Source organism: Notamacropus eugenii, chromosome 2 (genome assembly GCF_028372415.1).
Source record: "Notamacropus eugenii isolate mMacEug1 chromosome 2, mMacEug1.pri_v2, whole genome shotgun sequence".
NCBI classification, from domain to species: Eukaryota; Metazoa; Chordata; class Mammalia; order Diprotodontia; family Macropodidae; genus Notamacropus; species Notamacropus eugenii.
Window position 1 is genome coordinate 254145864 of NC_092873.1, and position 22817 is coordinate 254168680.

The window sequence follows — 22817 nt, forward strand, 5'->3', positions numbered from 1 at the left end:
AGGAAGGCAAAAATAGTTTCTCCCTTCAAGGAGCTCACAATCTAGTGGAGCAAGACAATGTGCAAATAACTATGCATAAACAAGTTCTACAAAAGATAAATTGTAGAACATCTAAGAGAGATAGCATTAAGATTATGAAGGTTTGAAGAAAGCCAGGGAAGTCAGGAGGTGTAGGTGGAGGTGAGGTAGGAGAAAAGTCCAGGAATGGGGGAATTATCCATAAAAAATGCATAGGCAGGAGCTGAACTGTCTTGTATGAGGAACAGCAGTGAGGCTAGAGTTACTAGATCGTTATGGGGAGGGGAGGGAGAAGAATGGAAAAACAGGAATGGGTCAGGTTATAAAGGGGCATCTACATGGTGCGGAGAAGAGAGTGCCAGGCCTGGAGTTAAGAAGACATCTTCCTGAGCTCAGATCTGGCCTCAGATACTTACTAGCTGTTTGACCCTGGGCAAGTGACTTAACCCCCTTTGCCTCAGTTTCCTCATCTGTTAAATGAACTAGAGAAGGAAATGGCAAACCACTCCAGCATCTTTGCCAAGAAAACTCCAAAAGGAGTCACAAAGAGTTGGACATGACTGAAGCAACTAAACAGGTTATGAAAGATTTTAAAATTCAAAACAGATTTTGTATTTGAGCCTGAAGGCAATAGAGGGCACTGGAATTTGTTGAATAAGGGGGTGACATGGTCAGATCTGAAGATCACCTTGATAAAGTCCTCTGCTAGATAGAAACTTTTCACAACCTGGTACTACCTCATCTTCCTAGATTTCTAGCTTTATTCCTCTCAAGCATTCTGCACTCTTGCTCAAACGGGTTAATCCCTACGCTATATCTAAGCAAATTGTCTCCAAAGAACGAACGACTTCCATCTTCCTGTTTGCTGGTAAAATTCCCTCCCATCCTTTAAAACGAAATGTAAGTCACCTGCTCTGTGAAGCCTTCCCGTACCTCAGTTTGGTAATAACATCCCTTCTCTTTGTCCTCACAAAGCGTTTTGTTTTGTATTTTTCCAGTAACTTATAATGTGTATTTATCTGTTTATATTTTGTAATGTATTAGATTGTTAGGACCCCAAGGCCAGGGAAACCTGCCTGGTTTAAACTTTCTCTTTTCCAAGCCTAGCAGAGACATGGATCTTCTCTCTGTCTCTGTCTCTGTCTCTCTGTCTCTGTCTGTCCGTCTGTCGGTCTCTTTCTTGCTCTCTCCCCTTTCTGTTACCAAGCATTTAAGCTCCATTGGTCATACTGTATTCATAGTGTTTTACTAGGCTTGTGCAGGCGCACATACAAACACACACATACACACACATATACATATATAAGTATGCATGTAGATGTTGGTATATCTAATATTTAAATTTCCCAGAGAACACGGGTTTGTGATTGCACATATATTAAGCATATATATGGATAGCGGTCACAGATGTGTCTCTTACACATATATACATATGTGTATATACATCTGGAACTGATGAGGAGAAATAGAGAAAAGCAAAGAAGAAAGGGTTAGAGAGATAAACTATCACCGATTTAGATTTAAGGACTGGACTCAGGCTGTTGCAGCAGCCGGAAGTTAAAGGAAGAGTCGGTCTAGTTAGTGGCTCTGAAAGATAGTGGGGACCCAGATTGTTTCTGAAACTGGAGCCTATCGCAAAAGGGCCGCAGCAGGGCACTAGCCCAGGAAGCCACCGGCCAGAGGGGGCCGCTCCCGGTTCCCCGCCTCCCACCTCTTTGAGCATTCCGCGTCCAGGGCAGCAGTTGCTCCTTTAAGCTGGCCACCTGACGCTGCCTGTGCCCACCCCTGAAGGTAAGGCTGTGGGCTGCTGGGGTGAGAAAGGGAGAAAGAGACTTGGTTCTTGGCACGATGCCAGAGTTGTGAGGTAGGGACGCGGTGAGGAGGGGTGGAGGGGGGGTGAAAAAGAAGAGGCTTGGGTGCGTGAGGATCATTAGTAGGAAAGTGCCTTGGGGCAGCAGAGTTGCACCCAAAGGTTGGGGGAGGGGGGCGGGGAATTATACCAAAGTTGGAGGAGAAGCGGCGGAGGCAGAGAGGGCACGGTAGCCACACGGGTCCTGGGGAACCGGAGGAAGGGAAAGAAGAAGAGGAGGAAAAGGAAGAAAAGGAGAACAAAGAGGAGGAGAAGAGGAGAAGGCTGGATTCCTTTGCACGATGCCCTCCTTCGACGAGGTGCTGCAGAAGGCGGGCGAATTTGGGCGCTTCCAGCGGCGGGTGTTCATGCTGATGTGCCTGACGGGCATCACTTTTGCCTTCCTCTTCGTCAGCGTGGTCTTCCTGGGCATCAGCCCGGACCACCACTGGTGCCGGGGTCCCAGAGCCGAGGCGCTGGCGGAGCGCTGTGGCTGGAGCCCCGAGGAGGAATGGAACCGCACGGCGCCCGTCCGGAGCGCTCGGGAGTCGGGAGCCCGCTCCGACGGGCGCTGTGAGCGGTACCAGCTGGAAGCGGCCAACTGGAGCAGTGCTTCGGGCGCCGCCGACGCTGCCGCGGGGGGGCTGAGCTGCGAAGACCCGCTCGCCTCCTTCCCCAACCGCACGGCGCCCTTGGTCCCCTGCCAGGGCAACTGGAAGTACAGCCAGTCCCACACCACCATTGTCAGTGAGGTAAGTGGGCCCAGGGACGCTGGCCTGGGTCAGGGCTGGGCATCACGGGCAGGGACCTCCCGCACCTTCCGTGGTCGCTTCCTTGAGAGAACAAGTGCCCTGGAGTGCACAGAGCTTGACTTGAGGTGGCGAGGGCCTGGATTCAATCAGACACCGACTAGCTGTGTGGCCTTGAGCTCTCAGAGCCTTACTTGCCTCCTCTTTACGTAAAATGGGAAAGAATAATCATAGCACTTAACCTTGGAATCTAATAATTTTATGCAGGTAAAGTGCTTTGCAAGTTTTCCCTCAATAGATCAGTGCTAGTTATTACTAAGAGAATGAGTCCTGTCCCTCTTTCCTCCTGGATTTCTATGGGGATGGAGGGAGAGGTGTACTGAGTTCAGAAGACTGGTCGAAGTTAAGTGGAGTTGAGGGACAGAAGTCAGGAGACGGGACTTGGAAGTGCTCCAAAATTGTTACTAGATGTGAAGGTGATGAGCCTGAAGTACCTGTGAGACTACTCATTTTCCTCTTTGTGGTTTTCCTATTGGGATGTTTATTTATTCATTATTGGATGATTATACTTTATTTGATCCCTAAGATGCATAGAGGAACCTTGGTGATGAGGTGATAAGACAGTAGGTGTGGTCTTCTATCACCCTTAACTCTAACCAAAGATCTGATAAAATCTTACCATTCATAGTTAATTTAGGTATTTTAGTGGAAATACTACTATGACCCATCCTTTTGAAAGGAATGGACACCAGTGCAACCACAATCATACACAAATGCAACCACACTTACTCAGCACAGGTTTATTTGTGGTTGCGATGGTATTTATGTAGTTGTACACTTCAGTGTGTCTCTTCTAGATGAGTACTCCAAGAGTTCCATCTGTCACAATATACCCAGGCCTTGGCAGTTTTTATTACTGTCATCCCAGCAGTTCAATTCTAAATGTAGGAGAAGATTTCTTCTAAAACTTTTAACTGTGTTAAGTACCAGTGTTAATCCATCTGTTACACCATAGTGACTTTAGCTCAATTCTAAATGTAGGGGAATATTTCTTCCAAGACTTTTAACTGTGTTGAGTAGCAGTGTTAATCCATCCGTTACACCATAGTGATTTTAATTACCTGGCCTTACCTCTTTTTCCATCACATCCAGTTTCCATTTTGGGAAATGTTCTTGTTGGAAAGTCTTCAGCTCACCTACTTAACTTTCTCTGCTTTTTACAACTCGGCAAGGTACATAGGGTAGGCATTGGAACATTTTACCTGTGAGAAAAATGAGGGCCAAGGAAATTAAGTGACTTGTCCTAAGTCATACAGCTAATAAATGGCAGAATGGGAACTGAAGCCTAGGTGTTCCTCATCTAAGTCCAGCTTGGGTTTCGGTATGCTGCACTGTCTTTTTGTATATAATATTTATTGTAAATGATCTGTTACATATATCTATATATGTAATCAGATGGATACTATGTAGATGATGCAGTGTCTACTTTGTATACGTGCATTTGTATGCCTGACTTCTTGAATCCAAAATGGAAGAGGACTTAGCATGTTACAGTTAAGCCTGGGTTGAGAAATTTATGTAATAGCTCGTTAAAATGTGGTAGTTCAGGGTTTATAAAACATTTTCCCCATAGCTTTGAAAGATAAATAGTATAAATGTTATTGCTGCCTTGTATAGAAGAAACAAACCCAAAGAAATGGAGTCAATTGTTCCAATGCACTCACCTGGTAAAGCCAGGAGGTTTCCCCACAGGTTCCTGGTCCTAGCCCATATTCTTTCTCCCATAGGATACTGCAGCAGCAATGGCTTAAAAGCTAGACATTTTTTCAGCATTGCTTTCATGGGAAAGCTGAAATCCTGAACCAGAGCTTTTCATTTCTCTTTTTCTCTAACTCCTGAAAAGTTATCAGGAAGGATCTACTGAATCTGGCTTGACTTTCTTCTTTGCAGCTAGTTGACAGGAAGGTGCTATTTTAAGAAAGTAATAACCCTGTTTTGTGGATGGTTTTCCGGAGGATTTGATAGTTTACATTGCCTATAGCAATCCATGACAAGGCTAGGACTGCCCTTTCCTGTGCCTTTAGTAATGTGGTAGTTCATCCTAAGGACAATTAAAAAAGGGCATACTGCTGTTAAAAATCTACAGCCCTGCCAAAAAGTCACCAGATAGAATATGAGGTATTTATTGACATCTATAATTAGGTATATAAGATGACCTTTGACAAGACAAGACAAAATAAGAAAGGGTGAACATGATCAGAAAGTATTGACTAAGCACCAAACTAGTTATGTATGATAACACAGTACTAGGAGTACATCAAGAAAACTCCATATCATTTCTATCCCTGATTTCCTTTCTCTGTAATAATAATTAATGTTTATATAATGTTTTAATTACATGTTTAATTAAAGAGCCATACTACAGCCTTGTAGGTAGGTGCTACAAGCATAATTATTCCCATTTTATAGATAAGGAAACTGAGGCTCAGAGAGGTTATCATTGTCCCACACCTAGTATGCAAGACTTTCCCAAGTCCAAGTTTAGTGGTCTATCTCATACTACTGCTCCATATGAAACAGCCAAATTCTAAAGATAATTTCAAATGAATAGAAAATATGTATGTTGTACAAACTGTGGGTAGTGAAAGTAAAGAATCTATATGAAAAATGTACCAAGAGTTTATTCGATTAAACTGTGTTTTACAGCTTTGGCTTATACTGGATTAGACTTGACTGATTATTGTTGCTATCTCTCATCATTTGTATGGCTATATTTTTGTACAACATTTGACCTTAGCTAATTCAGGTAACAATGATAGAGAGATAGTTTATGAAGACAACTGTAATGCAAGTGAAATTTTTATTTTCACATATTCACTTAAAAAACTTAGTATCCCTATAACTCCACATGAGGCTCAAGCAAGAAAACTACTTTCTGAAACTATTGTTTATAATATTTTGAACTATTAAAGATTTTAGGCTATATGCTGAACATCATTGTTTTCTGTTCCTTTCTCAGTGTTTTCTTTCTATTAATGAAGACACTTGTGATTAACGTAGATAGATCCAGGGGTTCTTTTGTTATTATTTTTACAGTTACCTTTCATGTAGGGCCCTTTTGTGTGCTTAGGTGACCACTAAGATTCAAGTTTTACATTTCACTTTCACTCAAACTGAAGGAATTAATTCCAGCTTAAAAAGAATATTCTTGATTAGTTTCTAGTAAGTTTGAGTTCATTAAGGGATCCAGGTTCTTAGTTCCTCGAGAAAGTAGCAGTGTATTTTCAAGGAATATTCAAGACCAGGAAGTCTCTGAAGTCATCTTTATTTGTCTTCCAGTCTATGAATTTAAGGCTCTGGTTCCTCTAGGAGTCTGCTATCTGACAATAAAAGGACTGTGGAGAGAAAAGAGCATGAGGGCACAGGGTGCCTGAAGAGGGGGAGGGGCACTGAGAAGAGAAAACAAAAAGCAAAGGTGTCTTTGGCATCTGTGCCAAAGGAAAAGGTCACCTATTTTTCACTGTTTCATAAAGGGCCAGTCCTGATCTTATTTTTTCAGGGATGAGACCCCTGCCACTCCCACCCCCAAAACCAAACACCTGCGACTCTACAAAATAAAGGTTCTGGTTGTCTCTGCTCATCTGATTATCCACCAAGCGACAAAAAGTTGAGCTGATGAGTTGTCATACCCCTGACGGAATGGACCTCTCCATGTTTATTAAGGAAAGGGAGCAGAGAATGCACCATGTCGGCCCCTCTTCCCTCTTCCCCACCAATGTGTCAGGTAACACTCAATAGCCTGGGCTTTGTTTTTCATATAGTGGATATCCTCATTAGCAGGTATGACTTGGAGTGGGGAAGGAAACAAAAGGGAAAAGTCTGTTTGTCTGGAACAATCATTTTTATGTGCTGACATTCAGAGTGCAGAAAAGGTTTTTCTCAGCTGCTCCACAGCTCATGAGTACATCTGTGATGTCACAATAGGGATCCTCCAGGGGCAGCTGGACATACACACTCTTAGGGGATCAGTGAGAGGCAAGAAGGAAGGTTTGCCTCTTAGAAATTCAGAAGATTGCATTACATAACATTTTCCAAACTAGAATAGAAAAATAAAATAAAAACATCTTAAAAATTAGTTCCGACATTTCTCCTCTCCTTTCTTCCTCTCTTCCCTTTCTCTTTTCCCATATCCACTCCCCTTCTTATCTACATATTTATTTTGAGAGGATAAGACCATTTCTAAAAAGTTTCTGGGGACACCTTTCAAAAAGCAATATGATTAAGCATTTGTTCGGAAGCAGTAGGAATAAATGTCTAACACGTATTGCTTAATGATGTTATTTATCCTGGGAGGTGACTATAATAGAACCTAAACATAGATTTAAAACAAAAAGTTTTGTTTCTTTTTGTGTGCTCTCACATGTGCCAGAGGTCCAAGTTGGAGGCTTAAAAGACTGTGAGCAGAAAATCTAATCAAAAACTTGCAAATAAATAACACAGGTAATTTGAAATCATTATTGCACATTCTAATAAAAGAAGAACTAACTCTAATGCTTTTACTTTTTGTATACTCTGCTTCATATTTTCTTAGGATACCTTGCCTCGATCTCCTATCAAGCTACTACTAAAAATGATGGTGCTGGGTTTTTTTTTTTAAATGATGTCCTCCAGGAATAGCACATAGTAGGTACATAATAAATATTTGATGAATTGACTTAGCCTGACCTAACTAAGTTTTAGAATTCTGTTTTGGAAAATTAAAAATAGAAAGGAAAAAGCAACGAGAATGAGGATTATTTTTGGAAACTTCTCTGACCTTAAACTTTAGTCCTTTTATTAATCATAGAACAGCTTGGGGTATGATTAGGCAATATAGGGTAGTGAAAAGAACACTAGATAGGACTCAGGAGACCTGGGTTCTAACCTTTCCTCCACCACTAACCAAATGTGTGAACTTGGGCAAGTAACTTAACCTTTCCAAGTATCAGTTTCCCCATCTGTAAAATGAAGGAGTGGAACTAGATGACTTCTGAAGTTACTTTTAGCTCTGTACAGTCTATGATTATAAATTTCCTTCTATTATCTTGTTCCACTCTGATACAAAGATGATTCTAAGTGCAGCACTAATTTTTCAGCCTAGTTATCATTTAAAGTGAATTTCCTAAAATCTTTCAGAGGACTAAGTATATTTGTTACTCTCTAAAAGTTGGATTAAAGTTGTTGACAGACTACTAAATTAGGAGTGGGGGTCAAAAACAAGCACCTACTAAGTACCAGGCACTATACTAATTGCTTTACAAATGTCATCTCATTTGATCCTCATGACCCTGGGGGGAAGGGAAGCATAGTGCTATTATTATCCACATTTTACAGTTGAGGAGATTGAGTCTGACAGGGTATGTGATTTGCCCATTCTGAGGTGAGACTTGAACTCAAGTCTTTCTAACTCCAAGCCCAGCGCTCAACCCGTTGTGCCACCTAGCTGCCTCTATTAATGACAATGAACACATATTTCACAAATGAATGAATTTATGCATATGGATATGGATTTTATAAGTCTGGAATGGGTTTTTCTCCATAAAATATTTATTAGACTTTGTCTTATTAAGTGGGGTGAGGTTTTTTGGAGGGACAGGATGCATGAGTTGCAGAGATGTTTTGGTTTTCATTAAACACTCCTGGTTGCTTCAAACCTAGCTTCATATGAAATACTCACTTGGATCTTTGTCTTAATAAACAAGACAGAAAGAGATGAAGTGAGTCTGGCTGAAGAATGTGACAATGAGAAAATACTCATGCCTGATGTCAATAAGATGTGGATGCAAACTAGACATTTAAACACTTTCTTCTAATCTTCATTATTAATATTCTAAATCAACTAGTAGGAGAATTTTGCATCGGGGGCACAGAAGACAATATAGAACCATGGGCCTAGAGTCAGAAAGTCATGAGTTCAAAGCTGGCCCTCAGACATTTAACAGCTATGTGACCCTAGTCAAATCACTTAATCTCTGTCTGCCTTAGTTTCTTGATTTGTAAAATGGAGCTAACAATATTTCCTGGAGTGGTTGTGAGGATAAAATAAGATATTTGTAAAGTTGTTTTCCCCCCCAAACCTTAAAGTGCTACATAAATGCAAGCTATTATTCCATTTTATACACAGCTCAATTCAAGAGATGGGGGTAGGAGTTGAGGGGGGTAACTTTCCCTACAGTACACCATTTTGATTGATTCGGTCAAGCTTCAAAACCTTTTTGACTTGGTTGTTCAGGACTACTTTCAAATGGAAGGATTTTTTTTTAATATGTGCCATTTACAAAGGTCTGAATACTAGGCTTTGCCAAAGAAATATTGACAAATATTATCTTTAGCAAATAGTTTTCTTATTTAAATGTTTTCAGTAAATTCCTTATCTGATGCTTCCTCCTATCAAAGTCTTCTTCCAGTGGCTCCTTACTGGGGCGGGGGAGGGAAAAGGTTGGGGTAGAAGTGACTTGAAGGTTTAGTTATATCGGTAGAACCAAAGTTCTGGAAGGAAGAGGTTCAGGTATGGGCTCAGCAGCAAACTGAATTGTTCTCTAACACCAACTGAAACTCAGCCTGAAGAGGCTTTATCACTAAAAGACTGGCTATTGAGTAAAGAACTTTTTGTCTACCACAATTCAGGAAAAACCCTGCTACAGCATGAAGGGGTCAGAATCAGTGTCTGTCAGAGGAAAAGCATTGCCCTTGGAATTAGATTCTTAAATATAAAAATAAGTTTTTGTATGATATAGATGAAGATGAAAAAGCTTATTTCACATATGGAGTTCTCTGAAGACCGATGTAAGTTGATGACTCACAGATTGTTCTTCAGTGCATTTGGTTTTGCTATAACTTCTATTATTTATACTTTCTATGTTAACTATCTATACTTTCTATACTATATTTTCTATGTTAACTGTCTCTGCCATGGGACATGTGTAATAATGTAGCATAGATCAAATATGTTTCCTAAACTTAGGTTTTATAGGTTATATGTGACTTAATCTCCCATCTTTTGCATTATCTACCAACAGACTGGAAATCCAATGACACAGCTTTCAATTAACTTTTTAATTAATTAATTAATCAAAGTAAATAGGAAAGCAAAATCTCCCCCTCCTCTCCAGCAGCCCAGACAAAGGAATACAATCTCTCAATGTCCCATGCTGCTAGTAGGAGAGGGAATACTTGGGACAACTCACATTTGTAGAGTTACACCCCAGCTGAAATACCTTGTAGGGCCTTTCCTAGCAATCAGGAAAGAGTACAGGCTTCGAGATGGTCTTCTTCGAGAACCAAAGAGAGACTACAAATAAACAAAAAGAACTTTAGATTAGACAGTGTTGCTGTGAAGCTGCTCTTAGATGATTCTCTGTTGACCCATTGCCATTATCTGCTGTTGGGTTTCCTTGTCACGTATTGGACTTACTGCTGTTGCTGAGGCTTCTTTGTTTTCAAAGAGACTATTTTGTAATACTATCCAACCTAAAGGATTAATTAATTTATTATATATATGTATATACACTATGTATATAATAAATTAAGTTAATTAAAGGATTAATCAACACACGTGTAGCTCTTCTGTTAGTCTGACCTTCCAGCCTCACACAGTCAGTCAAGAATAGTCAACAGAGATTTATTAAGCACCTATTATTTCAGTGTTAAACACTGAAAATACAAACATGAAAAAGAGAATTCTTTCCCTCAAGAAGCTTACAATCTAATTAATGAGGGAAGATAACACAGAAAAGAAAGGTTAAAAAGGGCCCCTCTCTGTCTCCTCTGCTCTGCTGGCAGCTCTTCAGTTTTGCCCCCCACCCCCTGAGAATGTACACCTATGCCAAGTTCATCTCTACCCCTGCCCTTGTGAAGAGGAGCTCTCAGCTGCCGAGTAGACCGTTATCTGCAGTGGTGCTAAAATGGCTAGATGATAGGACAGATAAGAACCTCAGCATTTTGGCAGCATCAGGTCCCTTGACCTCACTTGTCTGCAGATGTGGATTCCAAACTACCACAGTCTCAAGGGACATTGACATAGCAGCTAAATACATTGGGACTGGGGCTGCCACTGTGGGGGTGGCCGGCTCTGGAGCTGGAATTGTGGCTGTTTTTGGAAGTCTCATCATTTGGTTATGCCAGGAATCCTTCCCAGATGTGGTAGCTCTTTTCCTACGGCCATCCTGGGTTTTGTGCTGTCTGAGGCCATGGGGTTCTTTTGTCTGATGGTGACCTTCCTCATCCTCTTCATCAAGTGATGGAGCCATTTCTATCCCCCAGTGTTTCTGAATTGTTCCTATTTGTCCTTCTGGTACTTCCATGTCTCTTCCAGCCTGTGTATACATCCACCTCCATCTTACCAGGCAACCCTGGGGAGAACCATGGGCTGAGGGTTTGACAGAGGGAAGACAAATAAATACTGCATTAATAAGTGGGAGGAAAAAGAAAGGTAAAAGGGGATGGGGAGGATAGGGCAGGACATGATTGAGAACCAAAGAAGTCCACTCAGGTGGGAAATGAGGAAATGTCTTAGAAGACATTTCAGTCCTATTTCCCTCCTTCAGTGGAGGCATTTGTGGCTCCACCCTCCAAATGAGAGGGGCAGAAATTAATTACAATCAACACACAAAAGGTCAAAGTCTGTTTTTCCCCCCCAACTCTGCCACGTGGAGACCTCTTCTAATATTTAAGTTGCTGTGAGTAAAGTCCTTTCAGTTCTTATCATGTCTGTGGCAGCTAGCACTAGAACCATGCAAATTACCTTGAAGTTTCCATATACTGTAATAAAGTACTTGGCAACGCTGGAAGGGAGGAAGCAGACCTGGTAATTTTTGCCCCCATTCTTGCCCCTTGATACAATTCCTTGTACCCTTTAAAATAATAGTAACTATTGTTTTTAATGGTGATGAATCTGATCTGAATGATGGGGTTAGGTTGAAGGGTGAAGTAGGTTAAGGAGAAAGAATAGTTGAAGGTTTAAGGAAATAGGAAAAAAGTTTTCATTTTATTCTGGTCATGCATTGGTTTTCATTGCTTAAAGCTCTTCTAGTTATCTCTGTGTACCTTTAGTACCAGGTTTTTACTGTAGCAGCAGTAGTTTTCACATATCTGCACTTGATAGATAAGATACCTGGACTTTGAGTCAGCAAGACCTGAGTTTAAATTCTTCCTCAAACTCTTACTTAATTGTGTGACCCTGGGCAAGTCATTTAGTCTATTTTGTAACCCACAGCATGGTTGTGAGGGTCAAATGAAATAAACTAGAAATAGCATTTTGCAGACCAGAAAACTGTTACATAAGTGCTAGCTATTTTTATGTAGAATGATGATTCTTGATTGGTTCTTTAAAGAATTAATCTTATTTTTATTAATATCTTTTGACATGACCTTAATTTTTGACTTACTCTTTCCCACCTCCCTCTACAAGCAAGCTATCCCTGGTAAAACAGGATCTTAAAAGAAAATATGTTGTTGTTAGGGCAACCAGATGGCCCAGTGGATAGGCTGCCAGATTTGGAGTCAGGAAGACCTGAGTTCAAATCCAGCCTCAGACACTTACTAGCTGTGTGACCTTGGGCAAGTCACCTAACACTCTTTGCCTCAGTTTCCTCATCTGTAAAATCAGCTGCAGGAGGAAATGGCAAATCACTGCAGTATCCTTGCCAAGAAAAACCCAAAAGGGATCACAAAGAGCTAGACATGAGTACAATGATTGAACAACAACAAAAGTGTTGGGGTTGTCAGCTATGTGTGACAACATATGCAATAGTCCCCTCTCCCCCAGTACACCTCTGTAAAGAATGGGTGAAGGTATATTTTTAAAAACTCTTCTCCAGGGCCACTCGAGGATGTGATAATTACACAGCTTTCATGGTTTTGTTTCATTTACACTGTTGTAGTCATCATATATATTGTTTTCCTGCTTCTGCCTACAGAGATCGTTCTCTCTCAATTTGCCTTAGTTTAACGGAGATGTTGTTCTTTGTGGCTAAATGAATATTCTTTTGTTATCAATTATATCTTGATCTATTAAAAAAAAAACTTTGTTGTATTTCATGAAGAAAGAACAGAAGCAACACATTTCCATTACATTAACATTGCAATTTGTGAAGTTTCTTTCCCTGACACAATTTTTTTTTTTGCCAGTTATGGGAGGTTTTTTCCTTTTATCATTGCCCGGCAAAGGCAAAGTTAATATATTTTTTTTCATCTTCCCATAGAGAGGATAAGTTTGAAATACACCAGCACGGGAATGTCCAAAGTGAGAAAACTAGATTTTTTTTTTTTCCAAGATGAAGAATAGAAATGGAAGGAGTGTGTGTCCTAGCAGAGACTGGATCTAGCACTAAGTAGCCCTGAGCCTTTGAGAGCCTACTGAGGGCAAATAAGAGGGAAATGGGTAAAGCATTGACTCTCTATCCAAGGAGAGTACACACAGTATAACATTTGGTGTTTATGATTCTTGCCAATTTCAGCAGTAGGGCAATATCAGGTTTCTGGGACAATAGTTCATATCCTTGTAATTTAATAAAACTTAGTATTCACTTTGGCCTCCCTGAAAGATGGTAAAAATGTCCTTTATGAGGTCCACACTTACATAAACCAGCATGTATCCCTTTTATGGTGAGTAATCCAGGCTTCTCTCTAAGGGTACTACACCCTTTTGCTACCTTCCTCCCCCACCCCTATTTGACAGTATCCCACGTCCTGACTACCACTTTTTGTTGTTGCTTATGTCCAGCATACGCACAGGACAGCTCCGATTTCATAGAATGAATGCCAGCTGGAAAGGTTAAGCGACAGCACAAGATGAAAGGAAACATGTGTGGCTCGAGTTGGTAATATATTAAGGGGATTTTGATGCCATAAATTGTTGCCTCTGAAAAATAAACAGAGAAGAGTAAGGACCAAAGCCTCCTATTCTGAAGATTGAGTGTAGATTTATGGGCATTAGAAGGTTGCAGGGGAAACAGTTCATAAATTTAATTTCATATATTTTCATAATTAGTGTCAGGCAAGTTGTTTTTGAGAGATGAATCCTTCTGTTATTACTTTTTAATCAAATAGATAAGAGAAATGGATGAAAAAATGGGAGGGATTTTAGTAGCCATCTAGTATAACTGAGAAGGTGCTATACTGTATGAGCAAAGCAGAACTGAAGTAGCTCAAAAGGAATTCAAGATGCACACATTTAGAGAATCCACCCCAAATGTTCACTGGGACTATTTGTGCCTGACCTGTGGTAGAGCATTCCAAGCTTGTATTGGTCTGATCAGCCACAGTTGGATGTATTGTAACTTGATCTAGCATAGAGATGAAGTCATTTTGGTCCTCTTGGAGAACGGAAGGTCAACAACCTTACCAGTGTAACTGACACATGAGAGGACATCCTTGAGAAGAGAACCTCTTCTTGAAGACCTTGGGGGAGGGAGGAATGGTAGAGAAATCCACCTTCTCGTGAGGCAACCCAATTCACTTTTGGATATCTCTGATTAAGAGATTTCTTCTAATATTAAGCCTAAATTAGCTTCTTCACAATTTCTACCCATTATTCCTGTTTCTACTTTCTTTGAGGCCAACCAGAAACAAATCTAATCCCTTTCCCACAGACTGACCACTTTTACACTTGAAGATAGTTATCATGCCCACCCTGAATCTTTCCTACTTTCAGCTAAACACCCTCAGGTTCCTCTTCCTTATGGGAAACAGACTTAAAGGCCTTCACTAGATTGTCTGCTCTCCTCTGAACAGCTCCAGCTTACCAATATCTGTTTTAATATGTGATACCCATGATTGAATAAAAATACTGAAATGGAAATTTCAGTGGATGCTGATGAAAAATATTAAGTAATCAGAAACTAGGGGGAAAAAACTCAAATCAAATGAACAGGACACTTTTAACTCCATTGTAGAGTTTTTTTTTTAAGTTTTAAATATCATTCAATATCTTTTTATTTTAAGTTCGGTGCTTCAATGATTTTTAAAAAATGAGTGACATTCTAATGTACTTTTTTAATTGTGTGACTTTTCTGTGCCAGATTCATAATCCTAAATCTTCCTTCCTCTGCCACCTAATGTCCTTCCAGCTTTTCTCTATCAGTACTGCCTTTAATACCCAACCTGTCCAGTGTTTCTTGAGGATAAAGATTCTTTTTAATATTTGTCCAAGCTAAAAAGTTTACAACCAAGAAGGATACTCTGCTATAAAAAGCAAAATATTCTGGAGTTAAGTGACTTTTAGATTATCTACTTCATTAACACAACAAAAGTTAATTTATCACACTATTTGCAAGGAGGAGCAGATCAGTTAATTTGGCATATCTGTTAGCATCTAATCCAATCACCAAGTTTTACAGATGAGGAAACTGTTTTCAACATTCAATTCAATAAACATTTTTTAATAATAAGGTCCTGTGTTGGAGATTTAGCACAGTCCATGCTTTCTAGGAGTTTAAATATAGTAAATTTACTGACTTGCTTATGGTTGCATTACTTGTTAGAGACAGGACCTTGACCAAATCATTTTTTATGACTTCCATACTCTTTCCACTTGTAACACATTGCTTCCTTATTCCCTATAGCTTCCCTATCTTTCTTTCCTTTTCCATTTTTCCTGCCTCTACCTGAGTTCAGGACTTCAAATCTTACTTCCTAAATGATTTCCCTGACTTATGTTATTTTGCCCATGGAATCCCTCTTATGCAACTACTATTAGATTAGTCTTCCTAAAATGCTGATGAAAACAAAACCACTACTAAAAAAATCTTTGAAGGCTCTTTGTTGCTGGCAGAACAAAATACCACTTCCTTATTTACCATTCAAAGCCCTCCATTATCTATCCCAAAACTCTGTTTCCCTAGTCATATTTTTCATAATTCCCCTATGTTCCAAGCAGTAGCAACAGTAACTTGTAATTGTTCTAACATAACTTGTTTTTGCTTCCCTCAGTGGCTTTGTTCATACCATGCCCTCTAACTGAAATGTCTTTCTTCCTTCCCTCCCAACGCACACACATTCACCTAACAAAATCCCACCCATCCTTCCAGGACCAGCTTGATGCTACATCTAACATAAAGTCTTCTTTGATAATGCTAATCATTGTGAATTCACATCCTGGTCTCATAGGGCCCCTTTTAACTGTTACTTTCTACTTTATCACAAAATGACTTGCAATGGCAATTAGTTAGGCATGTAATACATAAGATCAATGCTAGACTTGGAGTCAGGAACTTATAGGTACAAGTGACTTTACCTCTCGGAGACTCAGTTCTCTCATCTAAAAATTGCTGCAGTGCTAATATCTCATAATATTGTTGATGAGGAAAGCTTTTTAAATCATCCAGTACTATCTAATGATAAGCTATTTTCTCTCCATATAGGTTTAAACTCCTTTAGGCAGTGACCATTCCTTATAAATCTTTTTATTTCCCTCAGTCTTTAACATCAGTTCTTCATTTATACTTCATTTATATTTATATAAGTACTCCATAAATATTTGTCAAACTGATGAAATGTGAATACATGAATGAATAGATGAATTTGATTTGTTTAGATACGGACATTTGGTTTCTTAAAAGAAAAGTACTGGTGAGATTTTCAGCAGAATGTATGATTGAACTTGGTCTTGGTTGTCACGAAGGGAGGTTTCCAGCCAAAGAGATGCTTTGGTGTGTAAGGAAGACAGCCAAGATAGTCTATTGGAGCATGTCAGACCCCCACTTTTGGATGTGCTGCTTCTCTAGCCAGTTAGGATTGTAGCCAACTTGTCTGCTTGCCAGCTGTCATCTATCTAAGGGCTCTATGTAACTGAGTACAGATACAGTCTGCAGATTGTTCAGAGGCACAGATATGACCTTTGGCCCAAGGTTCTTCTCTTTATACCTATCTCTGTCCCCTCAAACTACAAATTTTGGAAGGATTTGAAAAATTTTCCCATCCCTGCCCCAGATACATTTTCATAGCATGGGTTACAAAAGATAACTCTCAATGTAATGACCAAAGGGTAATACAATTTTACCCATGTATTGTTTAGGCAATTCATTTGAGAGTATACTATACATATATATATATATATATATGTATGTATGTATGTATGTATGTATGTACGTATGTAGTATTGAAATCGAGTGGGGGAAAATAGTTCTTAGTGAAATAATACTTGTCTCATTTTAGCTTTTTCCCTTAAGATGAAAAAAGAGTCATATTTAGTACTGCTATATATTTTTAAAGCATTTTTCTTAAATTGTTCTGCATGGAAATGTATTTAATTGCTAGCCACTGTAAGAACTTCGTTAATTATTGATTCTTATAAAGTTGAATTTGTAATGTAGTTATATAGTTAAAGTTGTTAGGCAAGAAGGAAATGGTGCTAAATGACCGTTTCTAACATCTGGATTTTTTGGCCAGAAGAAAAGCTCTCATTGTCAGTACCAAGTAAATGCCAATTACGTGAAGCAAGAGAAGACCGGAATGGCAGCCAGGCTTGTGATTTTGATGAATTAGTATGCTACAAGATAAATACAAATATCATAAAATCCATCATAGGATTGAAACTCAACCTTTCATAATATGTATTTAAGAATCAAGGTTTTTGAACTAAGGTACTTTGTTATATACATATATATGTACATATACACATATAAATCTCATGGCAAAAGCTATAACTGCTTTTTATAAACAGAGCCCAACACAGATTAGTGGTGCTGGGTTAATTTGGTGAAATAAAAATTCAGAACTCACTCATTTTAGGTCAATGTCTTTTTTGCCATCATGAGAAAGATATGAAAATATGGATATATTTATGTGTTTTTCAGAAATAATTGTCATCACGATATCCTTTCCCAATTATTTTGAACACCTAATTTTCAATTTCTTTGTGGAAATGGCATAATTTGTGATATTATTGCTTGCAATTTAATTTTTCAAGACTTTCCCCTTAGCTTAGATATTATTTCTTGAGATTTTTGATAACCCATACAACATGTCAAGATTAAATGTGTATTTAAGTATAGGTTGTCATTTCTCCAAAAAAATGTAATCACCAAGCCTTAAAAAACCTGTCCTTTTCCCCTTTTCTAATCTCTCTTCTTAATTTCTTAACCTTCAAAGGATTGCTGTATTCTAAAGCCTTCTTAGGATGGCAGCCTCAAATGGCATATTTGACTGTCCCACCTTTCTGAAAATGTCACTCACATAAATCACCCCACAGTTTCCCAGACTCAAAACACTTCAACTAATGATTAGATGTACAGTTGAAGAGATTATAGCTGCCAAAGAAGCCTGGTTTTGTTTTGTTTTTTCTTCCTCCTAGCAGTGGCTCAGTGGGTGAGAGCCTTTGTGAAAGTGTGTGATAGTGAGCCTTTGGAAAGAATCCCTACATGAGAGCAGTCAAGAATTAATAAAGGTGACTCCTAAAGAGTCCTGCACATGTTGTCCAAGGTGCATGTTTCCAAGTTTTTTATTTCAAATCTCTTTACTCTTACCTAAACCCCTCTCTCCCCACCCCACCCCCATCACCATATCCAATCAATTGCTAGGCTTTGTATGAAATCTGTCTTCACAACATGTCTGACATCAGATCCCAGAACTTCCATTTTTAAAGAGGATGCCCAGGTCAGTCATAATGTCACTCCTCTCCATGAAGCCTTCCTGACTCCCTGGACTTTCTCTAGAATGCTACAGAAACCTCTTCACCCTGAAAGCTCATTCCAACCCTGAATTTCTCCCATTGGAAAGAAGGGGACTTTGGCTCTGTAGCCTCTCCCTCTGATTGGCCAGTTCCTCCCAGGTCCTCCATTTAAAGGAGGATAGTGATGCCAACCAGGTCTTCATTCCTCTATTGACTGACCTCCTAACTCTCTGGACTTCCATATCTTCCATTTCCCCCACTTCAGTTTCCTTTTATATGTTATCTTCATCCATTAGTAAACTCCCGGAGAGAGAGGATCATCTCTTCTTTCCGCATTTGTGTTTCCAGTGTCTTTTTGCATTTGTGTTCACAGTGCCTGGCACATAGTTAGTACTTAATAAATGCAAGTTAACTTGGCATCAGTTGCCTTCAAGATGTCTACTCACACCACAGTCATGCTAAATAAAGTCTTCATCACCTCTCACACCTGGAATATTACAATAGTTTCCTAACTGACTCCTTATATCTGATTTCTCCTCTTTACAATCCATCCCTAACTTAGCTGCCAGATATGTATTCCTAAGGCATAGTTCTGACCACGATGCTCTCCTGCTCCTGGACATTTGAGTCTCTGTAGGATTGCCCCTAGGATAAAGAATAAACTTCTTTTGGCATTTAAAGCCCTTCACAATCTGCCTCCAGACTATCTGTCCAGGCTGTTTACACATTACTCTCCCTCTTATACTCTCCAGTATGGATGAACTGGCCTGCTTGAGGTTTCCTGTTTATGACTTTTTCATTTCTTTCCTCTACACCTTTGTATATGTTGTCCCTTACTTGGAGTGCTTCCCTTTCTCATTTCTGCTTCTTGAAATCTCTAGCTTTCTACAGAGCTTAGTTTAAGTGCTACCTCTTTCAAGAGAACTCTCCCAATTCCATTAACTGTTATACCCTGCCCCCCAACCAATCTGAAATCACTTTGCATTATATATGTATATTTGTATGCATATAGATGTATATGTATACATACATATATATAGAGATAGATAGATAGATAGATAGATAGATAGATAGATAGATAGATAGATAGATAGATGGCACAGTGGATAGAGGGCTGGGCATGAAGTCAGAAGGATCTGAGTTCAAATCTGACCTCAGATATTTATAAGCTGTGTAACCCTGGGCAAGTCACTGGGCAAACCCTGTTTGACTCAGTTCCTCATCTATGAAATGAGCTAACGAAGGAAATGGCAACCCACTCCAGTAGCTTTGCCAAGAGAACCTCAAATGAGGTCATGGAGAATTGTACATGACTGAAATGACTCAATAACAACAAAAATAGACATAGATATATGAGATAGATGTAGATAGATATAATTTTCCCTTATCTGCGGGCATGTTATATTCCCTTCAGTAGACTATAAGCTCCTTGAGGGCAGACAATTTTTTCTTCCTTTTTTTGGTATTACTATCATTTAACGCAATGCCTCACACATAGAAAGTGCTGATTTCTTCTTTCCTATTCCCTTCCCCAATACCTTCAACAATCTTCCTCCTTCCTAATTTTTCCCTAAGATTTTTCATTTTTCTTTAGAAAGCAATGAGATTGAAATCAGTCAAGATAAGAAAAATGGCTCCTCTATCCCATCCCTTGAACCCCTCTTATTTTGTCTCCTCTGGAAGTATATTGATCATTCCCTCTGATCCCAGAGCCTCTATTTTTTCCATTGGTTCCAAGCTGCCTACCTCTGCTAACTCAGTTATTTGATGTGGTCAGCACTTGATGAACATTTGTTAAAAGTTGAATCCTATAGTGGAATATTAGGAACATATTTTAATTCTAATACCTGGGACATGAGTGCCATTATGGCCTAGGGGATAAAGTGTGAGCCTTTAAATACCTCAATTTAAGTCCACTTCTAACCCATCCTAACTATATGTCATCCTGAATATGCCACTTATCTAGCCAATTTTTTCAAGCTATTTTGAAGAACTTTTTCATATCTGCTTTAGGACACCAATTAAATCATAGGTTTTCACTCCCCCCCTCCACAAAAAAATCTGGGTCATAGGTCTTTTTCCTCTAAAAACAAAAGTTTCACTCTAAGAGTTTTTTTAGTTCTACATGAAGTATTCTCACGTGAGACTCCTGTGGCCTCCATTTCTTCTTTCTAAGTACACTTCTTGGTTCAGAATCTGTTTAACCTCAATATGAATTGAAATGATATTTAAAATAAACTGAAAGTACCATTCTAAACATAATAAACAAAAGATATATTTGTTGTTAATTGAAAAGCTTTGTAAGATGGCAACATCCACAGATTTCCTTATTCTCTCAAATAAGCCATTTCCAAGAGCCATTCATTGTCTTATGGGTGCTTGTGATATTTTCAGCTATTTAAGGGAAAGAAAAATGAATGGAGGTTGTCTGCAGCTCCCCAACAATTCTGTACCCTTAGTATGACACATGCTTGGTAAAAGGGCATGCTTTCCTTACGTTCTTCTTCCTGTAGTGTAGTTAGGGTAGTCTGTAGGTGGATTATTACCTGGTCAATGGAGGTAGACTAGACCTGAGACTACTTCATCGTCTGACAGCCTTCTGAAGGCTTAGAGAAAACATCAGGGTCCCCCACAACCTTGGCAATAATCTTTTCAGTTTTCTTATCCCTTAATCCCTCATGCATACTCTTTGATCCAGTGACACTGACCCCCTTGCAAACCCATGAACAAAACCCTCTATTTCTCAGCTCTAGGCATTTTCTCTGGCTGTCCCCCATGCCTGGAATTCTCTCCCTCCTTATTTATGTTGCCTGACTTCCTTCAAGTGCTAGTTAAAATCTCCTCTTCCACAGGAAACCCTTCCCAATTCCTCTTAATTCTAGTGCTTTTCCTTACTTATTTCCCATTTATCCTGTATATACCTTGTTTGTATGTATTTGTCTGCTTGTTGTCTTCTGTTAAGTTATGAGTTCCATGAAGGCAAAGGCTGCTTTTACCTTCTTTTTGTATCCTCAGCACTAAATACAGTCCCTGCTACATAGTAGGTACTTAATAAATGTTTACTGATTGACTGAGTGACATATAGATGAATGAACACAGGCAAGCAGATTAGTAGCTATGTCCATTCTAATTAGTTCAATGTGTAGGTGATTCCAAAAATGGAGCATATATTCTAGCCCATCCAGTTATCCATCAGGAAATCAAAGGCCAGAAATAGTGATCTTTTGGGCCTGGGCCTCCAGAGATTGGTTAATCCATTCATTTTTGACATACTAAATAGCTAAGAACCCTTGGACCTCAACTATCCTGACTAGTTGGGGTTGGGGAAAGAGTAAAACTGTCATCAATCCCACTATACCTAGCCAGCCCTAGATCATCTTCTCATCTCATCCAGTTATCTACCAGGAAGTCAGAGCCTACTCAGCACACTCATCTTGTCATCTTTCCTCCTCCACATACGTATTCTTTCTCCTGGAGGGTATGGGGTATTCAGAGAGAACTAGCAGCTCTGGTGTGAAGGCTTCCTGAGCCCTTTTCAGGGCTTCTCATCTACTTTTGATGTCTACTTTTACCCAACTCTCACCTCTGACTCCAAAATGTGTATTGCACATCTCAGTAAAACAGATGAATCAAACCAGGTTGAGGGTTGAGGATAACCAAAAGACCTCAAATCCATTGGCGTATTGAAGGGTGTGTACCCAAGCATGTGAAGACTTCCCCTGATGGAATGGGTGGATAAGAACAGTTTGTTCCAACAACCCTGAAGGTGGCTGAAGCAGGCTGTATATAGCACTTAGAATTTAGTCAGACATTTGAGATGCCAAGGTCATTCACTGCATCCCAGTTTTGATTTTTGTCTTGCCATTGGACTTCCATGACTCTGGAAGAGAGGGTGAGGCTGATGACTTTGGATAACTCTGCCTCACTTAAATCCAGTTCACGTGTGAGTCAAGACCTCACCCCATGATATCATTGGTCCTGTTGGAAAGTAAAGACAAACAGCAACCCTTCCCTCTCCTCATTTCTATGTCTTGCTCTAGGCACACTAGTCAAATCCATGCCATCAGTATGATTGGATAGCTCTACTCACAATCCCTGTGATTCCCTAGACAAACCTTCTCTTTTCTCTTGCTGTTTAGTCATTTCAGTTGTGCCTGACTCTTCATGACCCCATTTGGGGATTTTCTTGGCAAAGATACTGGAGTGTCTCCAGCTAAGTTTACAGATGAGAAACTGACGCAAACAGGGTTAAGTGACTTGCCTAGGGTCACACAACTAGTAAGTGTCTGAGGCTGGAATAGAACTCAGGTCTTCTTGACTCCAGGCCTGGCATTCTTTTTACTGAACCATCTAGCTTCCCTTTCCTGGCTCCTACTTCCCTATTTGTGTTGTATCTCCATATTAGAATATAAGCTCCTTGAGGGCAAGAGCTATCTCACTTATAGATGTATATCCTCAGAATCTATCTTTGGCATATACTAGGCACTTAATTCTTTCTTAGTAATTTATTTTTATAAAATCCTGAAAAAAAGGAGCTGGCATCTTCTACCAT

General features: G+C 39.6%; 1 protein-coding gene across 3 annotated transcripts in view; it reads left to right on the forward strand.

The window, feature by feature from the left end:
* Positions 1-1977: 1977 nt before the first annotated feature.
* Positions 1978-22817, forward strand: part of SLC22A3 (solute carrier family 22 member 3) — a 137575-nt gene continuing 116735 nt past the window's right edge. The window contains exon 1 of one of the 3 annotated variants that reach the window (XM_072637706.1): positions 1978-2619. In XM_072637706.1, the coding sequence (XP_072493807.1) occupies positions 2170-2619 (450 nt within the window). In that variant the 5' untranslated portion in view covers positions 1978-2169. The remainder of the gene's footprint in view (positions 2620-22817) is intronic. The other 2 variants (XM_072637705.1, XM_072637704.1) reach the window with 2 other exon arrangements.